Source organism: Myripristis murdjan, chromosome 10, assembly GCF_902150065.1.
Source record: "Myripristis murdjan chromosome 10, fMyrMur1.1, whole genome shotgun sequence".
Taxonomy (NCBI): Eukaryota; Metazoa; Chordata; class Actinopteri; order Holocentriformes; family Holocentridae; genus Myripristis; species Myripristis murdjan.
The window spans coordinates 4,111,814-4,137,423 of NC_043989.1; the positions used below are offsets into that span (position 1 = coordinate 4,111,814).

At 42.6% G+C, this 25,610-nt stretch overlaps 2 protein-coding genes across 2 annotated transcripts; one reads left to right on the top strand and one right to left on the bottom strand.

Annotated features, from left to right (window-relative positions):
• Positions 1–12,261, top strand: fgf2 (fibroblast growth factor 2). Its single transcript, XM_030061800.1, has 3 exons — positions 1–554; positions 4,108–4,211; positions 9,380–12,261. Exons 1-3 carry the CDS (start codon positions 377–379, stop codon positions 9,563–9,565), a joined length of 468 nt encoding a protein of 155 aa, XP_029917660.1. The 5' UTR covers positions 1–376; the 3' UTR covers positions 9,566–12,261.
• On the bottom strand, positions 8,628–25,362 carry nudt6 (nudix (nucleoside diphosphate linked moiety X)-type motif 6). Its single transcript, XM_030061798.1, has 5 exons — positions 24,791–25,362; positions 22,698–22,901; positions 17,458–17,513; positions 12,641–12,695; positions 8,628–12,181 (listed from the first exon to the last, which is right to left on the bottom strand). The coding sequence occupies exons 1-5, from the start codon at positions 25,023–25,025 to the stop codon at positions 11,793–11,795; spliced, it is 939 nt and encodes a 312-aa protein (XP_029917658.1). The 5' UTR covers positions 25,026–25,362; the 3' UTR covers positions 8,628–11,792.
• Positions 25,363–25,610: the final 248 nt, after the last annotated feature.

The following is a 25,610-nucleotide window of genomic DNA, read 5'->3' on the forward strand; positions in this document are numbered from 1 at the left end:
ACGGGGAACCCACATGCATCCCCCCTACCAGCGTGCTCAAACTTCGCTGGCAAAGCGGCTGCCAACAGCACAAACAGCAGACGAGCAGCCTAAAATAGCAGATTTAAACCGTTGCCGTTAGCCGGGACGCCTCCTGAGAGTCCCTGTGGTTCAAGACTCCCAGTGAGCGCTCAGAGGACACATGCTGCCCTGAAAGGGGGGGCGTTCAAGCAAACTGACCCCAGGGGTTAAGCAGAATCAGGTTCTGTGGGACTTTGTGGAGGAGGGGAGGAGGCAACAGGCAGCAGTTGGTGGGAGGTGGGAGGCCGCGGTGGGGCTCCTGCACTGCTCAGGAAGGAGACGAAGCAGTAGCAGGGAAGCGGGGAGAGAGGAGGAGATGGCCACGGGAGAAATCACCACACTTCCCGCCACACCTGAAGACGGCGGCAGCGGTGGTTTTCCTCCGGGAAACTTCAAGGATCCCAAAAGGCTGTATTGTAAAAACGGGGGCTACTTCTTGAGGATAAACTCTGACGGCAGGGTGGATGGAATCCGGGAGAAGAACGACCCCCACAGTAAGTACCAGCCCCTTCTTCTTGCACTGCACAGAGGCCACACAAAGCTTCTTTATGTTCTTTTTTTTTTTTTTAGTATGCAGCAGTGAAGTAACACTGAAGTAAAAAATCATGGAAGAACGATGTGAGTTTTCCAGCTCACTGAGTTCTATTCTCCATTTGCAAACACTCAGACCAAAGTGTGTGTGTAGGTCTACGTCTGGAAAGTATAACAGCTCTTCTGCAGGCACTTCTTATATTTCCCTCATGAACGGGAAACTTGATGGCATACGTGTGACGTTTTTTTTTTTTTTTTAATGTAGATTACTATGTTGAGTCACAGCCATTCACCAAACGACGGAGCTCAGCGGCTGCTTTACGTCACATAACACAGCATAACATGGAGTTAAAAAGCCAGTATCAATGGAGTCCTGGATGGAAAGTCCTTGCTCAGTGTTTTATGGAGTTGAACTCAATGAAATCATGTCAGCAACAAGCCGCTGGTGGGTTTCACTGACGTTTAAGCAGCACAGCTTCGGTACAGGGAAATAAACACAGCTGACTGGTTTGACCAAAAGTGAAAATGGATTTAAAAACTGAGAAATAAGCGCTAGTCCCTTGATGTTCCCCTGTTCAAACAGATTTATCAAAAGTGTAATGTTACTTTACAAAAAGAACAGTAACACACTTGTCTGGCTTTGACTGCTCAGATACCCCTTGGTGCCTCTATCACTGATCATTTAAAAGTATGTCTCCTACGTTGCATCAGTAACTGGGAGGGGAATCGGGGGAGGGGGTTGTGAAATTGGGGTTTTTCCTAGGAAAATACATATTTGGATATTTGTTGTATTACATAAGACTTCTTGAGATAAAGCGTGACGTTGCAGGCAGGTGCACCCAAACAACTGGCCGGTGTCGCAGTACATACGGAGTCAGAGAACAGGAAAACTATTTTTTAAGAATGATTCAGCTACCCTTCAGTCAGGTTCAGTCACACTTCACCGAGACGTTTCCTGAAACAATAACCTTATTGTTGAGGTTACACGGGCAGGTCAGGTTTTCAGTTTACTTGTGTAAAAAAAAAAAAAAGAGAGTGACGCAGTTACAGTCCAAGGGATGTTGCCTTTTGATTAGCAACTTGGTCCCCTCCTGGATAAAAAAAAATATACACATATAAGGGACAGTAACATCAGATCAAGCAGGAATATGTCCATAATGAATTATAGGACAATAAATACTTATAAGTACTAATAATGTAGCTATTTACCATGGTATTTTCATACAATTATGTAACCTGACGTGTGTTCCTAAATCAACAGTCCTGCTCTTAGACTGGCCAGCTTCTCAGACAGCATAACAGGTCAGTGTATCTGGCAGGAGGAGCTGAACTGTTGCTAAAAAAAAAAAAAAAAGGCACTAAAGGAGTCAAACTTTTGAATTTCATGGCAGTGGTAGGTGGGCATTTTGATAACACTTACAACTCATGGTATGTTTTCATCAGGATTGTGTTCCTCAGTCTCTTTGTCATTGGTTGAGGATGATACCGTCCATCAATGTTCCCACAAAATGCTGCACATTTATCAGCAGCACAGATATGAGCCCTGAACCACACAGCACACACACACACACACACACACACACACACACTGACACAGCTGAGGAAAACTGCTCCGGCGACAGATGTGGGACACGGTATGCCCGGTAAACATGTGATGCACCACAGCGCACATCTGCCAATTATGCTTATTCTCGAGGAAGAACGCCCCTTTGATCTATGACATTAGTCATCAAGGCGCCAACTGTAACTGCAGGCAGATGTGTGTGTGTCCATGTGAGCTTTGTGGATTAATCCTGGACGGGTCCCCCCCCCCAGTCTTCCACCTTAACAGGCTCCTGGCAGGCAGTCGTGTCTCTCTGCAACAATGTGGAGATGATTTTGATGGATCGGTGAGGCGGCGGTCACCTGGCCAGCAGGTGCTCTGCGGCCGGGCTGCTGTCTACCACCCTGCAGTGCTGCTGGCTCGCTGGACTTAGCTGATTGCTGGTCATGTCTCGCTGATAGACAGGAAATGAAGAGCAACTGGCAGAGGATGATTTTGGAACGAATGAGGAAGCAAGTCCTCTGGTTATGGCACTTCAAGGTGCTAAAAGTAACATCTTTTAAAAGTCAGTGTACCTCAGTTCAATTAATTGTTACACCGTGAGACAATGAGACCACAGTCAATCTGATCTGAGTGTCTCTCAAAACTGAAACCATTTCCCTTCAACAGCTTTTACTTCCCGTAGCGAAGGGGATCTCTTTTCTCGGAGTTTACTCTGCGTGTTTTTGTTTTCTTCAATTTATCGAGGAGGATAAACAGACTTGACCAGCCACGTCAAGAACTAAGATTTGCTGCATTTTTCTGCTTTTTGACCTTTGGGTTTTTCGTTTTTTGTTTGTTATGACGGTTCTGGTTAAGAGGGTATTGGTTTTGCAACAAGTCCTCCAACCCATGCGACCACACTGGTTGTTTGTTTCGTTTTGTTTACTCTCTAATACAGCCCACAGGAGCAGTTCCTAAATTTGCGCCCCCTACAGGCAACAGGAGATATACCCAAAGCTGTGGTGCAGGTCAAGGTGGTCGCAGTTTGGTTGAACACTTGGTTCAGGTTAGGGTAAGGTTGCGGTTAAGGTCAGAGGCCCTTTCTCGTTATGGTGACAACAATAAACACACAGAAACGAACAAAACAAAACATCTGGATGCTGCACAACTGGTAGAGATTGCTTAATTTGAACACCACTATAGATTATAATAAGCTGCTGTTTTTTTTTTTTTTTTTTTTTTGGTGGAAAACAGTCTCGGTTTTTGTTTTCCTGTAAATCCTTTTGAGACTGGACCTGTGATAAAGCTCCTAAATGAACTTGAATTTTGAAGCAGTTGCTCGGTCAGACATTTACTTCCTCCACCATCTGTGAGAAACTCTGTGGAGCTGTTGATCTGTTCGTGCTGGAAGAACAGCGCCCCCTTCATGCTTCATGCCGTTAATCAATCTCCTCCCTTTGTGCCACAAAGCTGTCTGGAAGATTTATATCCTTTAATTTATTTAATATCAGTAATAATGCAACATGTTTCTTGTATAGCGCTTTTAAAGACACTCAAAGACTCTTTACATTAAAACAAAAATCAAAAATCAGCGGCAAAATTATGTGCAAGCAATGAAAATAAACAGCAAGATGACTGATTTAGTAACAACCTTTATGCATAAGCACTTTTTAAAACAGTTACGGCGCGCCTCAAATCAAAGAAGAATGTATGGAGGCTACAAATCCTCTCACTGGTCTTGTATGTTTACTTTCTCAGAATATCTGTGGTAATAATTTACCGAAATACCAAAGCGCCGATGAGTTTGTTTGGGAATCTGCTGCCTCAATTGTTTATGCTTCCTTTATCTTTTTTTTTTTTTTCTTTTTTGGTAATGGATTTGGTAAACACCACTTCATCTGCTCCCTCAGATTAAACATCCCACCAGCGAGCTACAAATGATTTGTGCCCTTGTTCATGCGGTGCGAGTAAACATGTGTCTCTGTCCTCAGTAAAGCTCCAGCTCCAGGCGACCTCGGTGGGGGAGGTGGTCATCAAGGGAGTCTCTGCCAACCGCTACCTGGCCATGAGCAGAGACGGACGCCTGTTTGGAGCGGTGAGCGCACTCATCACCCTTTCACTGACGAGAATCCTGCCATGTTCATTTGACTGATACTGATATTGATTGATATTTTGATATTTCTTTATTGAGTTTTGGCTTGACTGACAACTTAGTCCTGCAATATCATGAAGTTGTATTTTCTGAGATGGTGGAAAAATTTGTCTCCTCGCTTTGTGCTAAACATCTGTATTTTCATATTCATAACCCTGCAGCCTGTTTAAAAAGTAGTTTTAGTAGTTTTGTTTTTTCCTTTCCATGTGCACTTATTTAAAAAAAAAAAAAAAAAAAAAAGACTAAAATGATAAAAATTTGCTCATCATTGTTTGAAAACCTACTTTTGAAACAGCCAACATGAGCTCAATATGTTGTGCTTTGCAGACAACCTGGATGTAAACTGGCAGAATTTCTTTAAACTAATGCAAAAATCACTGGCAAACTGTGGATGGTACTTGGTGTTTCCTCACACATGGTCACTGAATTTCTTTCTTTCTATCTATCCATCTGTCTATCAATCTATCTAATATGATGTGGTCCAATGCGATGTCATACAAATGTTCTTATTCTAAATGAAGCAGAATTTTGATTTACAGTTTACAATTGCAAGTCAGAATATAAAGAGACAACTGCTTTTCATTGGTTCAGGCTGACAGTGAGCATGTATTTACTGTGATGGAGGTTATATGGACCTTTTTAAGAGTGAACATTTCCAACTTTTGAGCTTGAGGGAACTCTGCGTCCTGGATTGGCTCTTAACAGTAAATTGACCCGAGCACCCTGACACATGCAGCGCTCGGGCTGCAGTGTTTTGGAAACCAAACATTTACCAGTCAGCCGGCAGAAAATCCTCCCTCGGCTGAGGGAAATAATTAGGTCGACAACTCCTCTGGCTGGTCATCACTCAGGCACTTGCAGCGAAGAGGAAAAGGCACACCACAACATCAGATCGAAATGAGCAGTATCATACAGGAGAAGGGCTCTGAGACTCTGTGTTGTAAAGCAGAGGTCGCAGGTTTGATTCCTCAGAGGCTGCACTCACACCGCAGGCCTTCATGCTCGGGTCCACATTGTTGCTCACACATGATTTTACATGGAGGTTATTTGTATCCATGCTGGGATGCCATCCGTGTGTGATACCCGTATCGACCGAGTGGTTTGTTGTTTTTAACACATTCCAGTTTCTGTGTGAGCCTCGCAGCTTCGCCTTAACCGAGGCGTCTCCCGAAATCCAATCATGTTCACCATGCCGCTTTTCTTTCCAGTGTTTTGTCTCGTCGTCGTTCAGGCTCACGCCGCTCAGCCAGGCTGTGGCGAGCGACAAAACTCAACACGAGACAGTTGTCTCACTGAGAGTGACTTAAGTTTTGCTCAGTGTCATGGCAATGCTGACACACTGTAGTTTGAGCGTTCAAGTACAAATTGGATTAAGTTTTATGCCTTGCGATGTGATTGTGAGCCCAGACTGGTGCTGAAGAGGCATGTCATTCATGATAAACTGTGACCAGTTTGTCTCCCTGAAGCCAGTATGAAACTCCACTTTAACAACCTCAGGATCAGACCCAGGACCTTCTTATGAAACTCCACGGCTCCACCAAGTGACCTTACAGGTGTTGTGTCTCTGTATGTTGCAGCTGACAGACTTAACTAATGCAAAACTGCAAGATGTGGGATTTTTCTGTTAGATCGCTTTTTACTCCTCCAGTGTTTTGGAGTTGATTTCCACTGAGGAGCCATGAGAAGACATGATCAACTGGCTTGAACTGAAGAAGTTTGCAAATATGTTCTCATGTTGTCAGCTCGTCCCCAAATTACAGAGGACATCACTAAATTCATGGTAAAAAATGATGCAGTTGTCCGAGATTGGACTGTTTTAGATAATTAAGAGGTAACTGCTTCAGGTTTTTATGCGCTTCATGAGTGGGGAAGTAATAAAATCTTGTCATATAAATGGTTGTAAATGCTCACACACTTCAATTTATAAGCATAATTTGAGCTTTACTGTGGCTTTACTTGCAAAAATGCAACTCCAAGCAGCTTTTTTCCTCTTTACTGATTAGACATAAGATGTATCACATGTAAAAGGATTTAAAAAAAAAAAAAAAATCACAATTGGGACACTTAAAACTGCAGTGTCACTGTAGTCAGAGTTTTGTTAGGTTTGTTCGGTTCTGCTCTTGATCACTTTGATGAAATTCGTTGTGCATGAACGCGTTTTAATCACAGAAACACGTCTTAATCAAAGCGTGTAACATTACAATTGCAGTGCTCTGAAAATGAATATTACAGAGGAGGCAGACAAGTGACAGTTTGGCCCCTGTAGCCTGTGATTTGACAGCGATACCAGTTGAAGGTGCCGTGGACGTGTGAAGCGTGCAGCGTCTGATGTGGTCGCCTGGTGGTGAGGGTTTGTCCACAGAGCATGTAAACTCCAGGCGGCGTTTCCTCAGGCCTGCTAATGAGAAGCTGCAGAAGCTCCAAACCCAGCGGCCACCCAACTGGCAAACACGCCGCTGGCATGCCACGTCCGCTGCTGCACAGGGGTCAAAAAATCATTAAAAGCCGCAGCGCGTTAGCGGCTTTTCCACTACCGCGTCACAAAACCGAGCGATATTTTGATCCGGATGATGACTTTGGAGTCTAAATCTTTGTTTTTGTCGCGAAGTGATGAAAAAGCAGCTGGTGTTGTGCAGCTTTTTCTTCTTTTTCACACTTCATCCAGCACCTCCACTGGACGTGCTTACATGTCTCTGGCCCCGTTTTAGACGTGAGTCATCTTGTAAGTCATTGGCGCTTTATTAGGCCCTGGCTGAAATACTGATGCACTGATATTACTGGCCTTTCACACACAGATATCTGAGTTTGTGCCACTGACACAATCCGTACAAAGGTTTGGCATAAAATACTTATTTTCAAAATTGACTGCACTCTGCGCCTTCGAAAAGCAAAGTGAAATCCAACAACAGAACGTCACAGCATTTAATAAATTACAAAAAACATCAAAGACTGGATGCAAATATCATGTTTTGACTGTATACATATTTTTTTTTAGCTGTGTGTAAGACTTGCAGACCCACAGCGTGTTACCCCCACTGGTTTTATTATTATTTTATCACACATTTCCAGTGTTCAGGCAGGAGCACTGCTGATTGAAATCTGCTGTATGCCGATGCACTTGCAACATGAACCTTAAAACAAAGCAGCCCTATGTGCTCGCTGCTAATGTGACTGGGTGCTGAAGTCACAGTCAACGAAAAAACAAAAGACCCTCTTGTTGGACGAGGTGTGGTCTAGTTAACACCCGGAAACACAGATCTGAGCCAGGCGTTCGTTACGTCCTTTTTCGCTTGTTCTGAATCAGAAAAAGGGCAACACTTCAAGTTCAAACGGGGCCAAATCTCTCAGTCTGCATTCTGACGGCCAGGAATCTTGTTGTTCTACATTTTTTCTACATTTTTCTACATTTTCTGACCGGCTCTGTTTTTTTTGTTGTTGTCAAAAGTGCAGCCGGTTCCTGCCTGGGAGTAAGAGAGTGAGGAGTGAGACGCCGGCCGCATGTTAGGCTTTCTCTATTGGCTGTTGCTATTTCAAAATAAAAGAAATGAGAGAGAGAGGGAAAGAGAGAGTAGCCAGTGCTGAGAAATACACTTCTGATGGTTAACAGCCAAGCTCCTGCACATCCTTTATTTTTTACGCTTCACGGCGCATCGGCAACAACACCGACTCGAAATCGCTGCTTCATATGAACGATGATCGTGTAACTACTGCTGAAAAAAAAAATCATTTTTACATGATTCAATTGTCAACACAACTTTCACAAGTCTCGCTTTTCCATTTCCTGGACAGAATCCACATTGTTCCTCCAAAATCCAGCATCGGGAGCAAGAGCAGATAAAGATGTGAGGCCCAAATGTAACCATCGGTAGAGAGAAGTAGGCAAAGCAACCAAGAAACTGCATCATCAAAGCAAAGTTGGATTCTCCCCTGATGGCGTGAATCCATCGGCGCGACTTAACTGTATAAATAATCAGGCTTGGAAATCTGCTGTCCAGTGCAGCTGCTGTTTATGGAGCTGAGGTCAAAACAGCTGCTTTTTAAACGTAATCACGATCCGGCCAAATACTTACTTACCGTTTTGACCTGGCCTTGTCCTTTGAGAAGCTTTTTTTTGTGTTGTTTATTTATTTGTTGATAACTTTATTGTATTTGCTGGTGAGATGATTTAAGCCCTTTGCTTTGACTCACATCCACAAAGCAGTCATTTGCACCGCTCCTCATTGCTTCTGTGCTTAATCACTAAACAAGTAAACTGAATTAAGACGAAGGACCCAGATCGAGCCGGAGCAACATCCCAGACCCGTTTCCTTGAGAAAATATTAAACACTATAGAAAAAAAAAAAAAAAAAAAGTCGTCCGTCCCGAGAGTCTCGTTGGGACAAAGTCACTTTATTGAAACAAAGTCAGCATTGAGCTCTGAGGTGTTTCATGAGGTGAATTAACCTCAATAAAATATCAGCGTTACAAACGTCCCCCGTCTCCTGACAGCATGTGTTCAACTCGTTCGATTTAATGTCACCCAGATCATATATCTCATTTTGATTTCATGTCACCGTGCGTACAGTACAAAGACGTCCTTTAGGCTCTACAGACTTTAGATGAAAAGTGGAGCAGAGAAGGAACATGGTTGTACTAGAATTAAAGGATGCCATCCCAAAATGAGGAAAACAAAAATGTAGCAGAGGCTTTACGAACTAACTGTTGAATTGCACCTGTAATTTGCATTTCATGTAGTAAAACTGATCCCAAATGGATGCATTGCATTTTGGGATGAATACTTGCAACTGTGCATTTATACACTTGGACTGAAATGGCCGACCAGCAGTTCCTTTATGGCAAAAAAAAAAAAAAATAGTGATGAGGTTACATATTGTACACCTTAGAAAAGACTAGTTTGATGGCTTTTCTAAAGGATATCATTCCAGTTTGCCAGTTTATAAGATACAGCAAGTGCACTGGGGAGGTGTCCTGTAACCAAAAGGTCAAAGGTTCAGCCACTCCAACGCTTGACTCGCTCGAAAGCCTCGGTAAATGTTTTTAATGTAAAAATCAAACTCCGTACATCGAGCCGCACTCGCTATATTTACGATTCTCTGCTTCTTTTCCCTCAGAGACGAGTAACGGAGGAATGCTACTTCATGGAGCGGCTGGAGAGCAACAACTACAACACCTACCGCTCCAGGAAGTACCCGGACATGTACGTGGCGCTGAAGCGGACTGGCCAGTACAAGTCCGGAAACAAAACTGGACCGGGTCAGAAGGCCATTCTTTTCCTCCCAATGTCCACCAAGTGCTAATCTGGGAACCGCTCCGGATTTAACGTTTCAAGGGCAGAAAGATCGAGACGGAGGGGGAGGAGGAGAGACACGCAAGATGTGACAGAGGCAATGGCGACAAAGGGTTCCTTCGACATTGCCCCAAAAAATGGCTGTGATGCTTTCAACCGTGATTTTATTCTATTTTATTGTGTTTTTTTTTTTGTTTTGTTTATTTTCCGAGTTTTGCTGAGGGGAGGTTTCCTGAACACTTTCAAACAGAGGAGGAGCTGCCCATTCAAACCAGTCGGTCCAATGACCACAGAGCGTCGCTTCCCCACACAGATTTTCCTCGCTGGCACAGGGATTCAAACCAGCAACCTTCTGTTCATGTCTCCTTGTGGACATGAGCCTCAGTTTACCACCATGTGAGCGGCAGGAACGTGCGTTGTTTCAAGAAAACCTCGAGGAAAACCTCGTGATAAAAGATGTACGTGATTCAGGCAACTCGGGTCCACAAAAAAAAAAAATGTAGAACAGGATTGATCAAAAGAAATAAGTCACTGCAAACAAAGAGTATCAATAAATCTTTTTTAGGATTTTTGTGCCTGTGACACACAAATTTAGTTTGGCAAAATAAAATCAAAATCAAATGCACACTACAGTATATTTCTCACACATTATTCTCACACTGCTCAGCATCTGATTGGTTGTTTCTAGTCAACATCTCGGAAATGTCGCGCCGGACCGGAGCAAAAGAGGTCGAGCTGGATGTTTTCAATATGAGGCGATGATGGTGAAGGACAGTTAAATTTCAAATGTTAGTTTAGGGCCGTTGCTGGATGGTGACCTTTGAAATCTGGCAAATCTCCCAGCAACCACGTCGGAGCCGCCATGGAGGTCCGTCGGCACGCTGGCTGCACATAAACGTCTGATGCTGGACTCAATTTGATGTTGGAGTTCCTCATTGCAAAGTTTAACCCTTGATGTCGTAACAACATGAACAACATCAACGGTAAAAATGACGGTATCTTTGAACACATGTATGTCGATAATGATGAACTCCAAATATCTGAACTCCCTCATCGAAAGCAGCAGAATTACAAAACAACCTGAGATACCTGAAACGGTTATTACAGTGTGGGTGTAAGTCGATAAAAGTGAGTCAAAAGTTCGATTTGTTTCCTCAAAATTTACCTGTCTCTTGTCTTCAGCTGTAGTCTTTTCTCCAAAAAACTTAGTTATAGTTATAGTTTAAAGGCCAGTTCAGGTAACAAACAACTGTTTTTTGAGGTTAGCTAGCATACTCCCTGGCAGGTTAAATTACTGAGGCAACAGACTTCTTTTAAAAACTTTAAAAACGCTGGTAACACTTTACAATAAGAGTACAACAATTAATGTTAGTTAACGTTAGTTAATGCCGTAATGGTTAATTAATGACTATTATGTCATTTACTAATGTTACAATAACCCTTAAATAACATAAATTAATACCTTAGCATGAGCAGCATTAGTACATGATTCTTAGACACATTAGCTAACGGTTAGTTAACTGTTACTTCATGTTTATTACCTGTTACTTCATGTTTATTACGGCATTAACTAACGTTAATTGTTGTACTCTTATTGTAAAAGTGTTACCAAAATGCTGCTAGCAAACACTAAAACCAGCTTCTAGGTAACATCAGCTAGAGTGAGTCCGATGTGTTTACAAGACAATGACCGGATACTATGGTTAGCTAGCCAACAAGCTGACATTATCTAAGAACAAAATGACCCTGTCAAAAAACAAAACAATGCGTGCAAAAAAAAAAAAAAGTGCGGTACGGTACTTTTAGAAACACGATGAGCTGCTAACATCGAGAGCAGAGGACCTCCAACATGGCTGCCACTGAAAAGCACTTTGTTGCTCATTTTGTTAAACAAACTACGCGGAGATAAAGTCAGGCGGGTTCACCAGAAAACGCCATCACATTGGACACGTTCCAGACCGACTCTTCTGCAAAGCCACAGCGTTCACGTGCTTTTAATGAGTTTTTTACCTGGTTAAATAAAGGATATTATTTAAAAGGTCACGGCGTTTGTAGAACCCGTTCCTTTTCCAGCGACCGTTCTTGCCTGAATCACATCGCAAACAGACGTCCAGTCATCAAAAAACACTTCAAGTATGTGTCATTTTAGCAACCGTGTCTTAACGCAGCTCGCCATGATATGCTGACCCGCTCAGCGCCGACGGTGGCGGTCGGTCCACGCCGGCTCGGTTTGAAGGCTACAGCGAGGGTTTCTGTGGCGGGGGAAGCTGCCGGTGGTACAGCTGGTAGAACATGCCGGAGTAGACGGCGGGAAGCTCCTCCATGGCGAGGTCGATGCTGTCGAAGCCGTGCTCCAGGCCGTGCAGCAGGAGCCTGGCGACGCGGGCGGTGATGGGCGTGGTCTGGCTGGTGGCGGCCAGCTCGGCGAGGGGCAGCCACTCGCAGCGCAGACACTCCTGGGTGCAGAAGTTGATGTGGTAGCTGAGCGGGCTGAGCCGGCAGATGATGTACATGTCGGACATGCCGAAGGCGCCGGGGTGGTTGTGCTGCTGCCGGACGCTGAGGAGGGACCTGAACTCCGAGTGAACGCCGGTCTCCTCGAAGACCTCGCGAACCGCCGTCGCACCTGAGAGAAAAAAAAAAAAAAATCACAAGAAAACAAAAAAATGTGTAAGGAGGCGTTGAAAAGTTCCTGGAAAAAGGGGGTTTGTTTTTACGTCCCCGTGTCAGAATCACCTTGCAGATTGTTTTTATTATAGTAAAGAAAAAAAAAGGGCAAATATATAAATCTATATTTTTAGGAGGAGATGACAAACATTTGACGCTGCTTTTTGGGTTGGGTCATGTATATAATATCAAAAGCTGCTTTGAAAATGTTAAAAAGGTGAATTTTGGAGAACAGAGTATAGTAGAACTATAATTGTTTTCATATATCATGTGCCTTTGTTTTGTGCAGTTCACATGAATGTATACGTATCATCTTTAAGTAAGCATAATACTAAAATCAAAGGATTTAGCTAGATGTACTGTATAATTATTATTATTATTATTTTGTTTTTTTTGCTCTGCTGAGCGTGACACTCACCAATATTTTCTCCTGGATCAGACAGGCCACCAGGGAACTTCCAAGCATTCTTTGTCTGAAACGGAGAAGCAAAATCAAAATTTCGACATTAACTCTAATGGATGGCACTGCTGTACATTTTTTGTTTTACAGTTTTGTCGATGCAAAAACGTCACTGTGCATTTCACGTCTCGTATTGAGTCTTAACTCCTGATGAGATCATTTCACTGCAAATTCTTCATTTACCCGGCATTATCTTTAAGTAAGGTCGTTTTGTCTTTTTTTTTTTTTTTTTTAACTCTAACTCCAATTAACAAAATTCTTAAAGCATGTGAATGTTTTTAAAACTTATTTTTAAGATTTTAACCCTCGGTACTAGACAAGTGATTTGCTAAAGAGGGACCTTTTTGCCGAGCGGCGACGAGCGAAGGGAGTCGTGACGCTCTGATCTGAGCGGTTTGATGTGGTGAAAGTGTGTGTGCGTGTTCCACAAAGAAAAAAAAAAAAAAAGAAAGTGTCACCACTTTTTCTTGGTATTTAATAACAGTTTGCTGCTGGTTAAATTATAATGTCATTGTTGTAAATATATTTTTGTAGAATTTTTATATACAGTGCTTTTTTTCTTTCTTTCTTTTTTTTTTTTTTTTATTTCCCAGAAATGCTATTTCATCTTAATTTGATTTTCCTCATTTTTGCCAACCCTGTCCACGAGAGGGTGACGAATGCACTAAGGCATTTATTTTCATATACTGTCTAAAGAATGCTTTTATTTTTTTGAGCTACTTGCAAATGTGCCGGTAGGAAGAAATAAACGATTTGTGTGCAACTGTAAGCGCTGTCGTTTCTTGAAATACATTTAAAAAAAAAAAAAAAAACAAGGGGCAAAAATATGAAAATGACAAACCCAAAGACTTGCTGAAATGATGCCGGCTGTGAGCACAAACTGAGTTTCCTGTGTGAATATTTCAACTGGACGATGATTGAGTTAAACACCGCGGGCCATTACATCACGTCGACTCCCCGTCTCATGCTGGAACGGCGCTGCGTTCGCCGGGGATCTGTCATTTGTCTTTTGTGTTCATGTCAGAGTGATAATATCCTGGTCTCGTTTCAGGAAGTTTGTAACCTTTCATAAGCTCTGAACCGGCTGCCAGACGCTATTGCCAAGGGCCAGACTGTTATAAAGCTCATTTCCAGTAAACAGCTACGTGGGGAGGAGGAGGAGGAGGAGGAGGAGGAGGAGAGAGGAAGAGATAAAAACGCTCTCCACACTTCTAGGCCACTAACTGTTTCCCTCTGTTCCTGGACAAAGGCTATCGAGATATGAATACACACTCTCAAAGCTTTCTTTAGATGGGCTGCACGTTGTGGGTGATCCACTTCCAGCAAACAGGCGATTCGGCTCCTATCAGCTGCTGTGTCAGCTGATAGGAGCTGGTTTCATAGTTTCTCTGCAACCCCAAACACCTCTTAGTCGAAGGCCAATATTGGGGTCAACCTAGGACAAATGGCAAGAGAAGCAAACTCAACTGATTTTGTATCCTCAGTTTGTCCTGAGTGAGGGAAAAAAAGTCCCAAGGAATCCCATTGGTGGAAAGTTTTGAAAATCACCTCTATATGACCGTGTAATACCAAGAAACACTGTTTTTAACACACAGGTGAATGGGGCTCAAAATTTTACTTTCAGATATCACTATAAAAATTCACAAGTTGATTACACACACAAAGACAAGAAAAAAAGTCAATTACAAGTTCTTTGAATTATTCTGTTTACACATGCATATCACACATTCTCTGATTTGATAGGCGCTAATTGGAATAAATGCCAGAACAGACATTTAAACAGTGAATTAAAAGGTTACTATATATACAATAACCTTTTAATTCACTGTTATATAGTAACCTTTGAGTTGGCTTCTCTTGCAATTTGTCCTAGGTTTTTTCATAAAATGACTGGACTATCTGTCCCTCTTCTCCACCCGCCGCTGCAGAGAGAGAGAGAGAGAGAGAGAGAGAGAGAGGGGTGGAGGGAGGAGGAAGAGTGTTTTATCTGTGATTCCATCAAGACGCTTTCGGATTTGTAAAGGGAGAGTGGAAATGCTAATTTCAGGAAACAGATTTGGTCTAAATTGACTGCAAAGGACATGAACTTGTGTTTGTTTTTTTTTTTGTTTTTTATCCAGGTCAGAGATCGCAGATGTTTTTTTTTTTTTTGTCAACAGACTGAGGAGCAGGATGGCAGATAAAGCCGATTTGTGTTGGCCGAGGAGGAGAAACCTTTATTGTTCTCATGCATGAGAAACTCCTTTGCACAGCGACCTCGCAGAACTGTTTCATAGATAGATAGATAGATAGATAGATAGATGTACTTTATTGATCCCAAACTGGGAAATTCTTATGTTACAGCAGCAATGGACAACTAAAGTAAAATTAAATAGAATAAAAGCAAAAATATATACAATAAAGACTATATACAGTAAAAAAAATATTATCATCTAACAATTTGAAATATACAGATGGTATATATGAAATGGTAAATATGAAATATACTGTGTCGTGTGTCGTCCTTCTCAGCTACAGTGTTTTGTTCAGCAAGCTGCAGCTCAGTGAAGACCACAGGAAATATATTATTTTGCCGATGATAAGCAAGTTGTTAGTTAGTAGGTAGATGTGGATCTGAATCTGGACTCTCACAGACATGACAAGGCTTACTCACTTAAAAGCTGTCAGTGAAAACGCACCTGATTCAGATTCAAAACATTAATGACTTCAAAAATTACAAAAATAACCGAGAAAACCTGAATGGGGACACAGGCACTGATTTGACATTTTTATTTGAAGCGCTGCATTTAGTGTCACAAACGTGCTGCAAGTGCATAACTTCAATTGTTTCACCTCTAAACCACCATGAAGTTTTACTCCTGGGAGAAAAAAAAAAAATCACCTTAAAGGGCCATTATGTAATCTATAACTTTGACTAGCAGGCCTGTGACTGATACAAACAGAAAAGCATGCAAAACCATGCAGAGTGCTGTAATGATGTGGCTGTTTATCCGGTTGAGAAAGAGGCTCTCTCTCTCTCTCCTCGGGGGGTGAACTCTCTCGTGGCGGCACCGTCCTCCATGTGTGAGCGGCTGAAAGTTCAGGGTGTTGGGAAAGTGGCGAAAAATCAAATCAAATGGGTGGGATGTTTTTCTCCGTTCCAGAACAGATTATGGGCCGTAACCTCAGAAAAGCCAGAAATCTCAGCGGCTGGTAAAGTAATTGTTGAGTCACGGGTTCTGAACAACAAGTCAGTCAACACCCCGCTGATAGCATGCGCTCATTCTGCGCTGAGAGGCGGGCAAAAATCGAACTCTTGATTGGTTTGCGTTTCGCGCCGTCGACCCCCCGTCTGCAGCGGTTTGTGCTCCCTTTTTTTTTTTTTTTTTTTTTTTTTTCGGGGGGTGGATATCTCAAACAAAGCTGTGCAGGAAAGTGTCAAAGGCGCCTGTTGTTAAGTCAGCGCCATAACAACCCCAGCACTACAGGAGGCTTCTGTGAGAGCGCACACACACACACACACACACACACAGTTATTTGAGTGTGTTCAGCCCGTATAAACACCGGCCTTAGAGTGTTTGCTTGAGGTCAAGTAATGTTGCACAGAGCTCTGCTAAGTGTGTGTGTGTGTGTGGGGGGGGGGGGAGCTGTAGTAAAGCCCTGAGAGAGGAGCTTGACCCACGTTGGGATGGAGAAAGAGGCAACAGGCGCTCGGAAGCAGCAAACTGGCTAAATAAACAAAGACGGAACTGATGACGGACTTTTTTTTTTTTTTTTTTTTTTTTTTTTTTTTAGCAGCGGGGAGACAACAGACGCTCGGTTTGTTCATGCTCACTGAGGATGGAAGGACGGGTCGGCGTCTGAAATGAACTTTTTGGCTCACCTGGCGGGAATATTTTTAGAGACAGACTTGTTTCCAGTGCTTTTCAATCATATAATCAAGTCTGTAACCTCACAAATGACAAGATGCTGAGGCGATGTTGGCGATCATTATCGATTTAAACACCAAAAACAAAGTTTGGTTCAATAAAAAAAAGCCTTTAGGGTTATCAGTTTCCCAGAGAAAAGCACTAAATCTGTTTGGCTTCTTGTCATTGTCCCAGCCAACTGTATATAAATATACATTTAATTTGATGGTAGCATATAAATCTTCTAAAACAGCTTCAATTCAATATAATTGGATGTGTTCAAGGTCTAAATATACCAGGTTTTAAATTTGTATTTGTTTATTCTTACTGACGATGGAGGGGTGGATCATCGTCTGAAATTAACTTTTTGGCTAACCCACCACAAATATTTTTCACAAGCCAAAATAATACACATTTTTTTTTAAAGATGCACTTGTTTTAAGTGCAATTTGATCCTAAAGTCAAGTTTGTGATTCATGTAACAACTCAGATGACCAGATGCTGAAGCTCATGGCTCTAAATGTTGAGAAAAAACAAAGACGCTGAGTGAAGCTGTCACATGTTGAAGATCATTATTGATTTATACCCCAAAAGCAAAGTTTTGTTCAATTAAAAAAAAAAAAAAAAAACTCTTAGGTTATCAGTTTCCCAGGATAAAGTAGTTAATGTGTTCTGGCTTCTTTTCATTGTTCCAGCAGCTGCTGTTTACATTTAATTTGATGGGATCTTATTAATCTTCTAAAACAGCGTTCATTCAATAAATACCATTTGATGTGTTTAATACGCCAGGTTTAATATCTTTATGAATGCTAACTGGTCATAATTTATGTTCAGACAGTAAAACTGCCTCGTAGCAATAAAAGAACGTCATCTGATAAAGAGGAATACCTTATTTTTGTCTTGCACGACAAGAACGTTTCCGTTGGACTCGTCGACCACAGCTCCTGGAAGAAACAAACAGATCAGTCTGACACTGTGATGGTGTTGTAATTTCACAAGTTACACAATCGCCTGTGCGTCCGGGCCAGTTTCTCCCGAGCTGGCCTACATTCTGCACCGAATTCAGGAGAAAAAAGGAAGCGAGCGAGGGGAGACCTGCTGGCAGCGGAGCGCCGGGATAATTATCAGTGTACGACGTGAGACCTGCTCGCTGCCCGGCCGGGCCCCGAGAGGACACAGGAAACACATTCCTACCATTTTAAGCTTTATCAAGTCCGGCGGGCGAAAAAGCCAATCTAGCCTCGATTACAATATCATCACATAACACGGTGCTGCCTCATTTCTTATCATTTCATAATCTGGGGAATTAAAAATGTACTCCTCGGCCACATTTTGTCAGTCTAAGTGTCAGCAAAATGCCCAAAATACAAATGTACACTTGATTTTTTTTTTTTTTTTTTTTTTTTTGGAATCCAAAGTGCCTCACAGTACCACGAGTGTTTGATATTTTTAGAAGCCTCCATGGGAGTGAGAGCTCTAAGTTTGCTCTAAACTTGAAGCTGGATGGACACAAAGTGCATTTACTTTCCTCCAAGAAGGAGAGGGGGGGGGGGGGGGGGCGACCTGTTTTGTTATTTGTGACAGCGAGACGAAAATAAATTGCCGTTCACAAAAGCTCTTTAAGTGAACAAAGGGCAATGTGAGCAAACGTCTCGGAGGCTGCGTGTTGTCGGGGTATTTTTGGGGTAAAATAACTGGGTTATGGTGAAATGCCTCACTCTGCTCGTCCGGTCTAAACAGAGTAAGAGTGACTCAGCTGTACGTGTGAGATGTTTGGACATCCCACCTCCTCTTGTGCGTTCACTGTTTCTCCCTCATGTTTGAGATTTGAGTTTTGGTTTTTTTCTTCTTCTCAGCAGGTAGTGACTAAGCGGGCCGGCTATGTGCTGCCGCTGACAGCTCCGGAGGAGGGGACGGAAACGGGGGCTACTTTCTTTTTTCCGGTGCGGCGTCTGACCGGGACGCGCCTCCTTAAATGAATGTCACAGATGTGTAACGAGGGATGGGTCGCCTTCGAGGCCCGGTTTGGACTTTGCGAGTGGAAATTGATGTCATCCCGGCTCCCTGTGCCATATGGCCCGTCACAGGAGGAGGCCGGGCGCTGCGCAGAGAGGCTATCATTATGCAAACTGCAATCCAGGAAACGAAATGCTCAAAAGGAGCTGGAAGAAGGGAAAAAAAAAAAAACACAACAACAACAGGGGGGCTAACAATTATGAGGCAAAAAAAACAACAGACATGAACACAGGGGCATTGTGGGGGATGTAGTTCAAACCTGCTGATCACCGCCAGCCTCTCAGCCACAAATACATAAATGTAAAAATAGCAATCTCTTCCTATTTCTCATTTATTAAATCTCAATGTCAGATTATGATTCTAGATTGAGATAATATTTTTTTTTCGGGGTGTAACTATGGCCTGGAAGGGGTTTAGGGTGATGTTGGCTCTGGGTGTCCTCCCCCAGAAAACCGTTGAGCAATTTAAGATTAATTTCCTGCATTTTTACCCAAACCTCAAATGACTCAGAGCAGACCCACTAGCTCGCTGAAATATGATATACCTACATGTGGTGATGTGGATACAGTCAATATTTCACTTTGTGTTGGCTTAATAACAGCTCGACATGCCTCTTATTGTTCTGCCTGTGAAAGTGGGTAAAGATACAAAGCCTGTCTTTACATTTAATGCTTTTTAAGACCTTTTCAGGACAAATCTTATCCAAATTAAGACTTAATTCTGTAGAAAAAATCTCCTCTGTCATTAAAGTAAGCATGGCATTTCAGTATTACATATTTGGTTTTCTAACAGACTCCTTTACCTAACTTTTTTGTCTTGGGACAGGTAAGTCCGAGGATTTTTGTGCATTTCTCTCCACAGATGCTGAAGTGAATAATCTGGTTTCTGTGTGCGTGTGAATGCAATGTATGGGAGCAAATATTAAATGAGTTCAATGCAGCAAGTTAGGATAAATATTGGCTTTAGGTAGGTTTAGAGTTTTGTAACAGCAGAAATGATGACTTTCATACAGAGGAGTTTGACTCATTTTGACAACAAGGGATTAAATAGCGGATAAATTAACTCTGTTAACATGCTTCTGGGACTCCCTGGAAGAAGAGACATGGAAATTACTGAATTGAGTAAGAGTATTGTATGACTTTTAACCCCGTATAAATGATAAAAATTGACTTTTAAGACATTTTAGGACTTTCTAAGGACCTGCAGATGCCCTGAAAGGGTGGCAAACCACCACAACTGAACAATTATGTGGAATCTGTGTGGGCGGGAGTGACGCTGATAATCTGGAAATCCGAGTTAATTTCACTTTCGCACGTGTTAAAAATCCAAGATATGAGCACCGGATCAAAAATATAAAGGGGAAATCCATATGGAGCAGTCGTAGTTAAAGCAGTTTTTTCATGACCAAGGCCATGATTTGGGTAGAAGTGGGGATCAGAAACTCTATTCTACCGTCAGAACAGGATTAAACCGAGAGCTGATTATTTTAACTGTTCATGGGCTGGGAAGGTGACAATTAGAAAAGTAGATTTAGTCAAAATTACCAATGTAACTGACAGAAGCCATTTGTATTTTTAGAAGAAGAACAAGGACAGATAAACATGTTTAGGTCTTGGCTGTCTGGACAGATTTTCATCGGCAGTTTTAGTTTTGTTTTTTTTGTGTTTGTTTTTTGAGGGAGGTGGGGTGGAGGTGGAGGGGCATCTGGCAAGAGGAGAGGACTTTCTGGACCTAATTTGGCCCGATGGAAAGATGCTCTGGACATGTTCTGACATGCTTCAACTACATCCACTCCTCTGGAGGAGCTGAGGACTGCAGTCTGCCCCCTGCTGGACGAAACCACAGCTGACAGGCGGCGCTCCGGCAGACTGCAGCTGCTGCTCTGTCCTCTCTCCCGTCCACACGTCCATGATCCGCACCGAGGGGAATTTCCATTTATTTAAAAAGATGAATCTTAAAAACGTACAGGAATGAGTGCAGTAGAGGGTAAACATGCAAGAGCGTGTCCACATTTTTGTTTTGCCAAATACAGTTCATCATTTTTCAGAGAGACAGAAATTTTTAGGACATAAATTTTTTAGTAAACATCACAGTACGTTCTGTCAAACTGATGTAAATTATCTGGGGGGGGGGGGCTTGCTTTACTGAAAATGTAATATCAACAAGAAGAAAAAGACAAAAACAAAGAAGGAGAAGAAGAAGCATTTTAGAGGCTTTTCAAAACACAGATCAAGAAAATAATAGCAAAAAAGAAAAGAAAAAAGAAATATAACACTAATACTAATACTACTACTAATAATAATATATTGAATTGGTAATAACTGATCTTTGTATTTTTTTTGCCTCATGATGATCTCTGGGCAAGGGTCACAGTTTAGCCAGTTTAGAGAGGGATTCTTGTCCTTCATCACATCTGGAGCTGCTGCCAAGCTTCCAGTTTGCTGTCTTGAAACAGTCTGGAAAGATTTTGAAGAAACAGACGAGTCCTGAGCTTCATCCTGTGCTGTAACTTCCCTGCTGTGGCAGTGGCAGTTCGGGTTGGTGGTCAGCTCTGTCAGTCAGGTAGTCCAACAGCAGAGTCAGGTCTGATGTCTACTGAATCTACAAATCACAGGCCTGTTAGGAGCCAAAACTCACTTCAAACCTGCACTTGAGGAACAAACCTGACACTAACCTGTGCTTTATGGAGACTTTTGCACCCTTAATTATCCATTTTGCTGTTTCCTGTTTCCACCTGTTTTCTCTCTTTGTTGTCAAGTTTAGGCCTTGACTACCTCCGAAGGTGGTGGGACTGACTGGATAGAGTGTTGAAACCTGTACTTTATGTTGTCCTCTTGATTCTACGAAGGATCAAGAGTGTTAAAGGCAAACCATTCAAATGAGCTCAATTCCAAGGTGGAGTCCTGGCTTTTTAATGGGTGATGAATCCTAAAGAAGCAGGTAGGTCTTCAAAAGCAAGAGGATAGCACTCTTATATGAAAGAATTATTATATGTGAGCGATGTCTGGAGAGGGCTGGAAATGGTTCTGTCTGTCATCAGAAAACTCATCCAATCAGACAAACCATACAAGCGAGCGCCAAAACTAAACACCCAGCAGCAGGTGCGGTGGCGACAACATGTGAGCCAACACCTGAATAAGGCCTTGTTCAGACTTTGTTTCTCAAATCAGATCTTTAAGGCAGACTGTCCGTGCTGTGTCCAGACATCCCTGACATCCCTGACCTGTCTGTATGAGTTGCTGTGGTAACGACATAGGCGTCAGTAATTATGTACGCCGGTGATGCCAGCAGATAATTCTCGTCGTCTCTGTGTTTCCAGTGACGGTTTGAAATCCTGTTTGAGTCTCCAGAGCGTCCAGACTGAAATGCCATCTATTGAAATCCAATTGAAATTGTGTTGCAAACCACCTCCAAATGTGGGTTGGATCTGATTTGCAAAAAATCGCATTTTGTGTGTTTTTTTGCTGTACAGACTTTCTAAAATCAATCTGGATACAATCTGGATATACAAAAAAAAAAAAAAAAAAAAAGGATTTGGGCTGGCAGTCTGAACAAGTTACAAAGAACAAGTTAATCACTAGCTAGTTAACATGTCGGTGCATGATTCTTGCTGTTTTTTTGCAAGGAAAAGCTATAGTGTGCTACAACGCTACCTTCTCCAAGAGTAGCCACTGGTGTTTTGGTGCATTTCTACCTCTCGCTGCCTTCATCACCTGCACCACACCTGAAGTTCCTCAAAGGATGCTGGTGGGTCCGGCTGTTTGGTGGCTTCCAGTGACGCTCTGGTTAGCCCAGATGTTCATACGCGTCAAATGAAAGTGATCTCATGAGGTCCGCTGGCTGTGAGAGGTTATGAGGAACAGCCTCTTATCTGGTCATGGCCTTAAGTTTTGATTTATGATTTCCTGTTGCTGAGATGATTTCCTGCCAGTGACCATACGGACAGCAGATACTGTTCTGTGCAAAAACTCTGTGGTTCCTCTGTTGCAGCCACAATCTGTTAAAGACGGGTGCATTTCTACCAGCAGTCTTTTGAAGGTTTATGTTTCAACTCAGAGAAAGTTGCAGACGCCTTGAACACCCCCCCCCCCCCCCCCGTCTCTGCTCCCTACCTGCTACTCCAACCTGGTGAGTTGCGAAGCCCGGCAGCCTGCTCTCCCCCTCTCCGAGCCACAGGGCCAGCACGGCTCGCTCCTGCTTGGCGTGGTGGAAGGTGAAGCCGTGTGCGGCGGCGGCGGCGGCGCAGCGGCTCAGTGAGATGGGCACATGAAGCCACACGGCCACTTTCCCCTCCGCTCTCCATCGGGCCAGAGAGTCTGTGCAGCATGGAGGCCAGAGAAGCACATGTGGATTTATTTTTCAAGACATTAAAGGGTCTATCTGATGAAACACAGAGGAGGCAGTCGGCAAACATGGGAAAGATAAGACAGGAAATCTAAAATATTCTTTTAAAAGATTAAAGTGGACAGAGAAGAGAAATATGAGGAATAATAAGAGGATGACATGCAGCAGAGACGGTTTGGGGGCACTGGCCTCGAGGTTACTCATCAAATAAATCATCATTGAACAAGTTTAGCTGCGTTCTTCGAAGCAAGCCCGGTGCAGTTTTTAGGCATGGGACCACATACTGCGATGAGAAAAGGAAAAATGTCCAAACGCTAAATTTATGCTATTTTTAATACAATTTTACAACCACAACCAGGGTCTTCCACGGGTAATACTGCATTAAAGTTGTGTTCAACTTTATTATTCAGACTCACAGTCCATTAGAAAACCATGTCATGTCGTGTGCAGACATTTTTCCTTTTCTCATGAGCGAAAATATTTTGACCTACACCTATACCTCACTTTGTCTTTTCTACAATGGGACAATATATTGAAATTCAGTATATCACAGTACGCCAATATGGGACAGAAAGGTTAATGATATGATATTAAATTTAATCAGCTGCAGTAATTAGAAATTACCTGTTTTGCTGATGATAATTTTGCAAGCTCTCCATCAAAATTATATCATCTGCATATTATGCCAGAGTTTTTAAACTGATTACATTCGGTAAAACGAAGCACTGTGATTCAGATACAAACAGAACACTATAATGAAATATGCTCACAACACTTGGAGTACAGCACTTTCTTTTTGGCTCCTTTTGTGGTTTTGGATACAAGGCACAAAATTTCCTTTTTTTTTTTTTTACATTTTATTTATTTGTCCTTTTCCTGCCACATTACATGTAATCCATTACATGTAATCACTATATTGCCACTCTATTGTCCTCTCCACCAAATATACTCCTCCCTCAGGTTCATGCAACAAACTAAACTAAAACACAATTAAGTTTGTGACTGTAAGGTTGCTGGTTTGAATCCTGGACTAGCTGTAAAAATGTGGACAGGAGCAGTGAATGATGATCACCGTCTTGTCAATGTGCCCTTGAGCAAAGCATTGAGCAGCTTAGGTGGCAAAGAGAAGATGGTGAATGAACTTTATGGGTTCCAGGTAGAAAAGAGTGAACCTGTTTTATTGTAAATAAGGAGCTGACCTTCACTGGATAAATAAATTTTGATAATGATGATGATGATGATGTATGACCCCTCCAGTTTCACAGACATGGCACTCACCTTGAGCCACCAGCAGGCTGACACAAGGAAAATACCTGCCAGACTCCACACGTAATAAAATAGCACCTGTGTGTTCAAATAATACTGAACACACTCCACTATGGAAGCTGCTCAATCACTGTTTGATCACTCAAGGGTGCAGAAAGTCATCTGCCCTGCTGTTCATGGTTTTCAGTGCATCTTCTCTGCAGTCCAAAAGCTGCTGTGAGTCACATAGATTACAGAATAACCAAGAGTGAATACTAATATAGAAACCTGACTTGGACTGAGTTAATTTTAGGGTCCATCACTTACACCAGGGGATACAACAAAGCCAGGGACACACACACACACACAACATTGCAAGGTCTACATCACATCTATTGACATGTATGCACTTTTGGACCTACGTTATATCCCCTATATTGTCGTGTGAGTACGCATTAAATGTGGTGTTTTTTTAGGCACCATGTAGCCCACTGTCCTGCATAATGATCCTTGGTGCAGGTTAATAATTGATAAGTCTATGATCTGCACCTTGCCAGTAAATGTTTACACTGTCTTATCTCCTTGCAGATCTCATGCAGCAGGTGTGCGCACAAACCTCGCAGCAAGTTGCTGAATGAACTTTCGCTGATGTCCGCCGGTAAGCCGATGTCAGCCAGGTTGACCGTCACCCCGCCGAACCGGTCCACCTTCCCGGTGAGAGCGCCGCTGCCCTCGGGCCGGTGCAGCTGCCGCCGGGCCGCCGCACATGAGAGCGCACGGAGCGGCGCCAGCCCGGGGCGGCACAGCCTGCCCGCGGCCAGGGACACGAGTTTGAAGCTAAAAGCAGCCATAACATCACACTGCACCGCTCAGGCCGTGTTTTGAGGTAGAATCTGGTTAATTTCCAGCCGGCACCGGCGTGCACCGAGGTTACGTAAAAGTCCGCCCTGACAGTTGCATAAATACCGTAATGCTTTAATGAAACGCTCTGAAAAATGGCTTCTGCTACACAGCATTCAACAATCTGGCAATTTAGCGGTCTCCTGCTTATCGGCCGATGTTATATGTAAAGCAGAACAAAACGTAGGAATAGATAAGGTCTGCTTGTTAATTCGGCATTAAAGTCATCAGCCAAGTTGTCCTGTATCTCAATAAAAATGTTGATGTGTAAGGTTGGCTAAGCCCTTTTTAGCGAGGGATCAGTTCGGGAAGAAACAATACAAGTTGTAATTTTACTGAAATAATCACTTTTTGATGTGTTTCATACACGCCGGATCGAAGAACGGATCTATATAATGTCTAAAATGTCTAACAATATATAGTGCGACGCGTGTAACTTTGCATACAAATAAGGGAATTGTAAATTGCCTGATTTTTTGAACGTAGTTTGGTTTGATGTTTTTTAAATACAGAAAAAACGGGATGATATCGGGGTC

Bases quoted from the DNA above. Each gene is read 5' to 3' on its own strand.
- fgf2 (XM_030061800.1), top strand. From the start codon at position 377: ATGGCCACGGGAGAAATCACCACACTTCCCGCCACACCTGAAGACGGC. The intron at 555-4,107 runs GTAAGTACCAGC...CTCTGTCCTCAG, and splicing joins GGAGAAGAACGACCCCCACA to TAAAGCTCCAGCTCCAGGCG. The intron at 4,212-9,379 runs GTGAGCGCACTC...CTTTTCCCTCAG, and splicing joins ACGGACGCCTGTTTGGAGCG to AGACGAGTAACGGAGGAATG.
- nudt6 (XM_030061798.1), bottom strand. From the start codon at position 25,025: ATGGCTGCTTTTAGCTTCAAACTCGTGTCCCTGGCCGCGGGCAGGCTG. The intron at 17,514-22,697 runs GTAGGGAGCAGA...TGTTTCTTCCAG, and splicing joins TCACCAGGTTGGAGTAGCAG to GAGCTGTGGTCGACGAGTCC. The intron at 12,182-12,640 runs GTGAGTGTCACG...TTTTTCTCTCAG, and splicing joins TGATCCAGGAGAAAATATTG to GTGCGACGGCGGTTCGCGAG.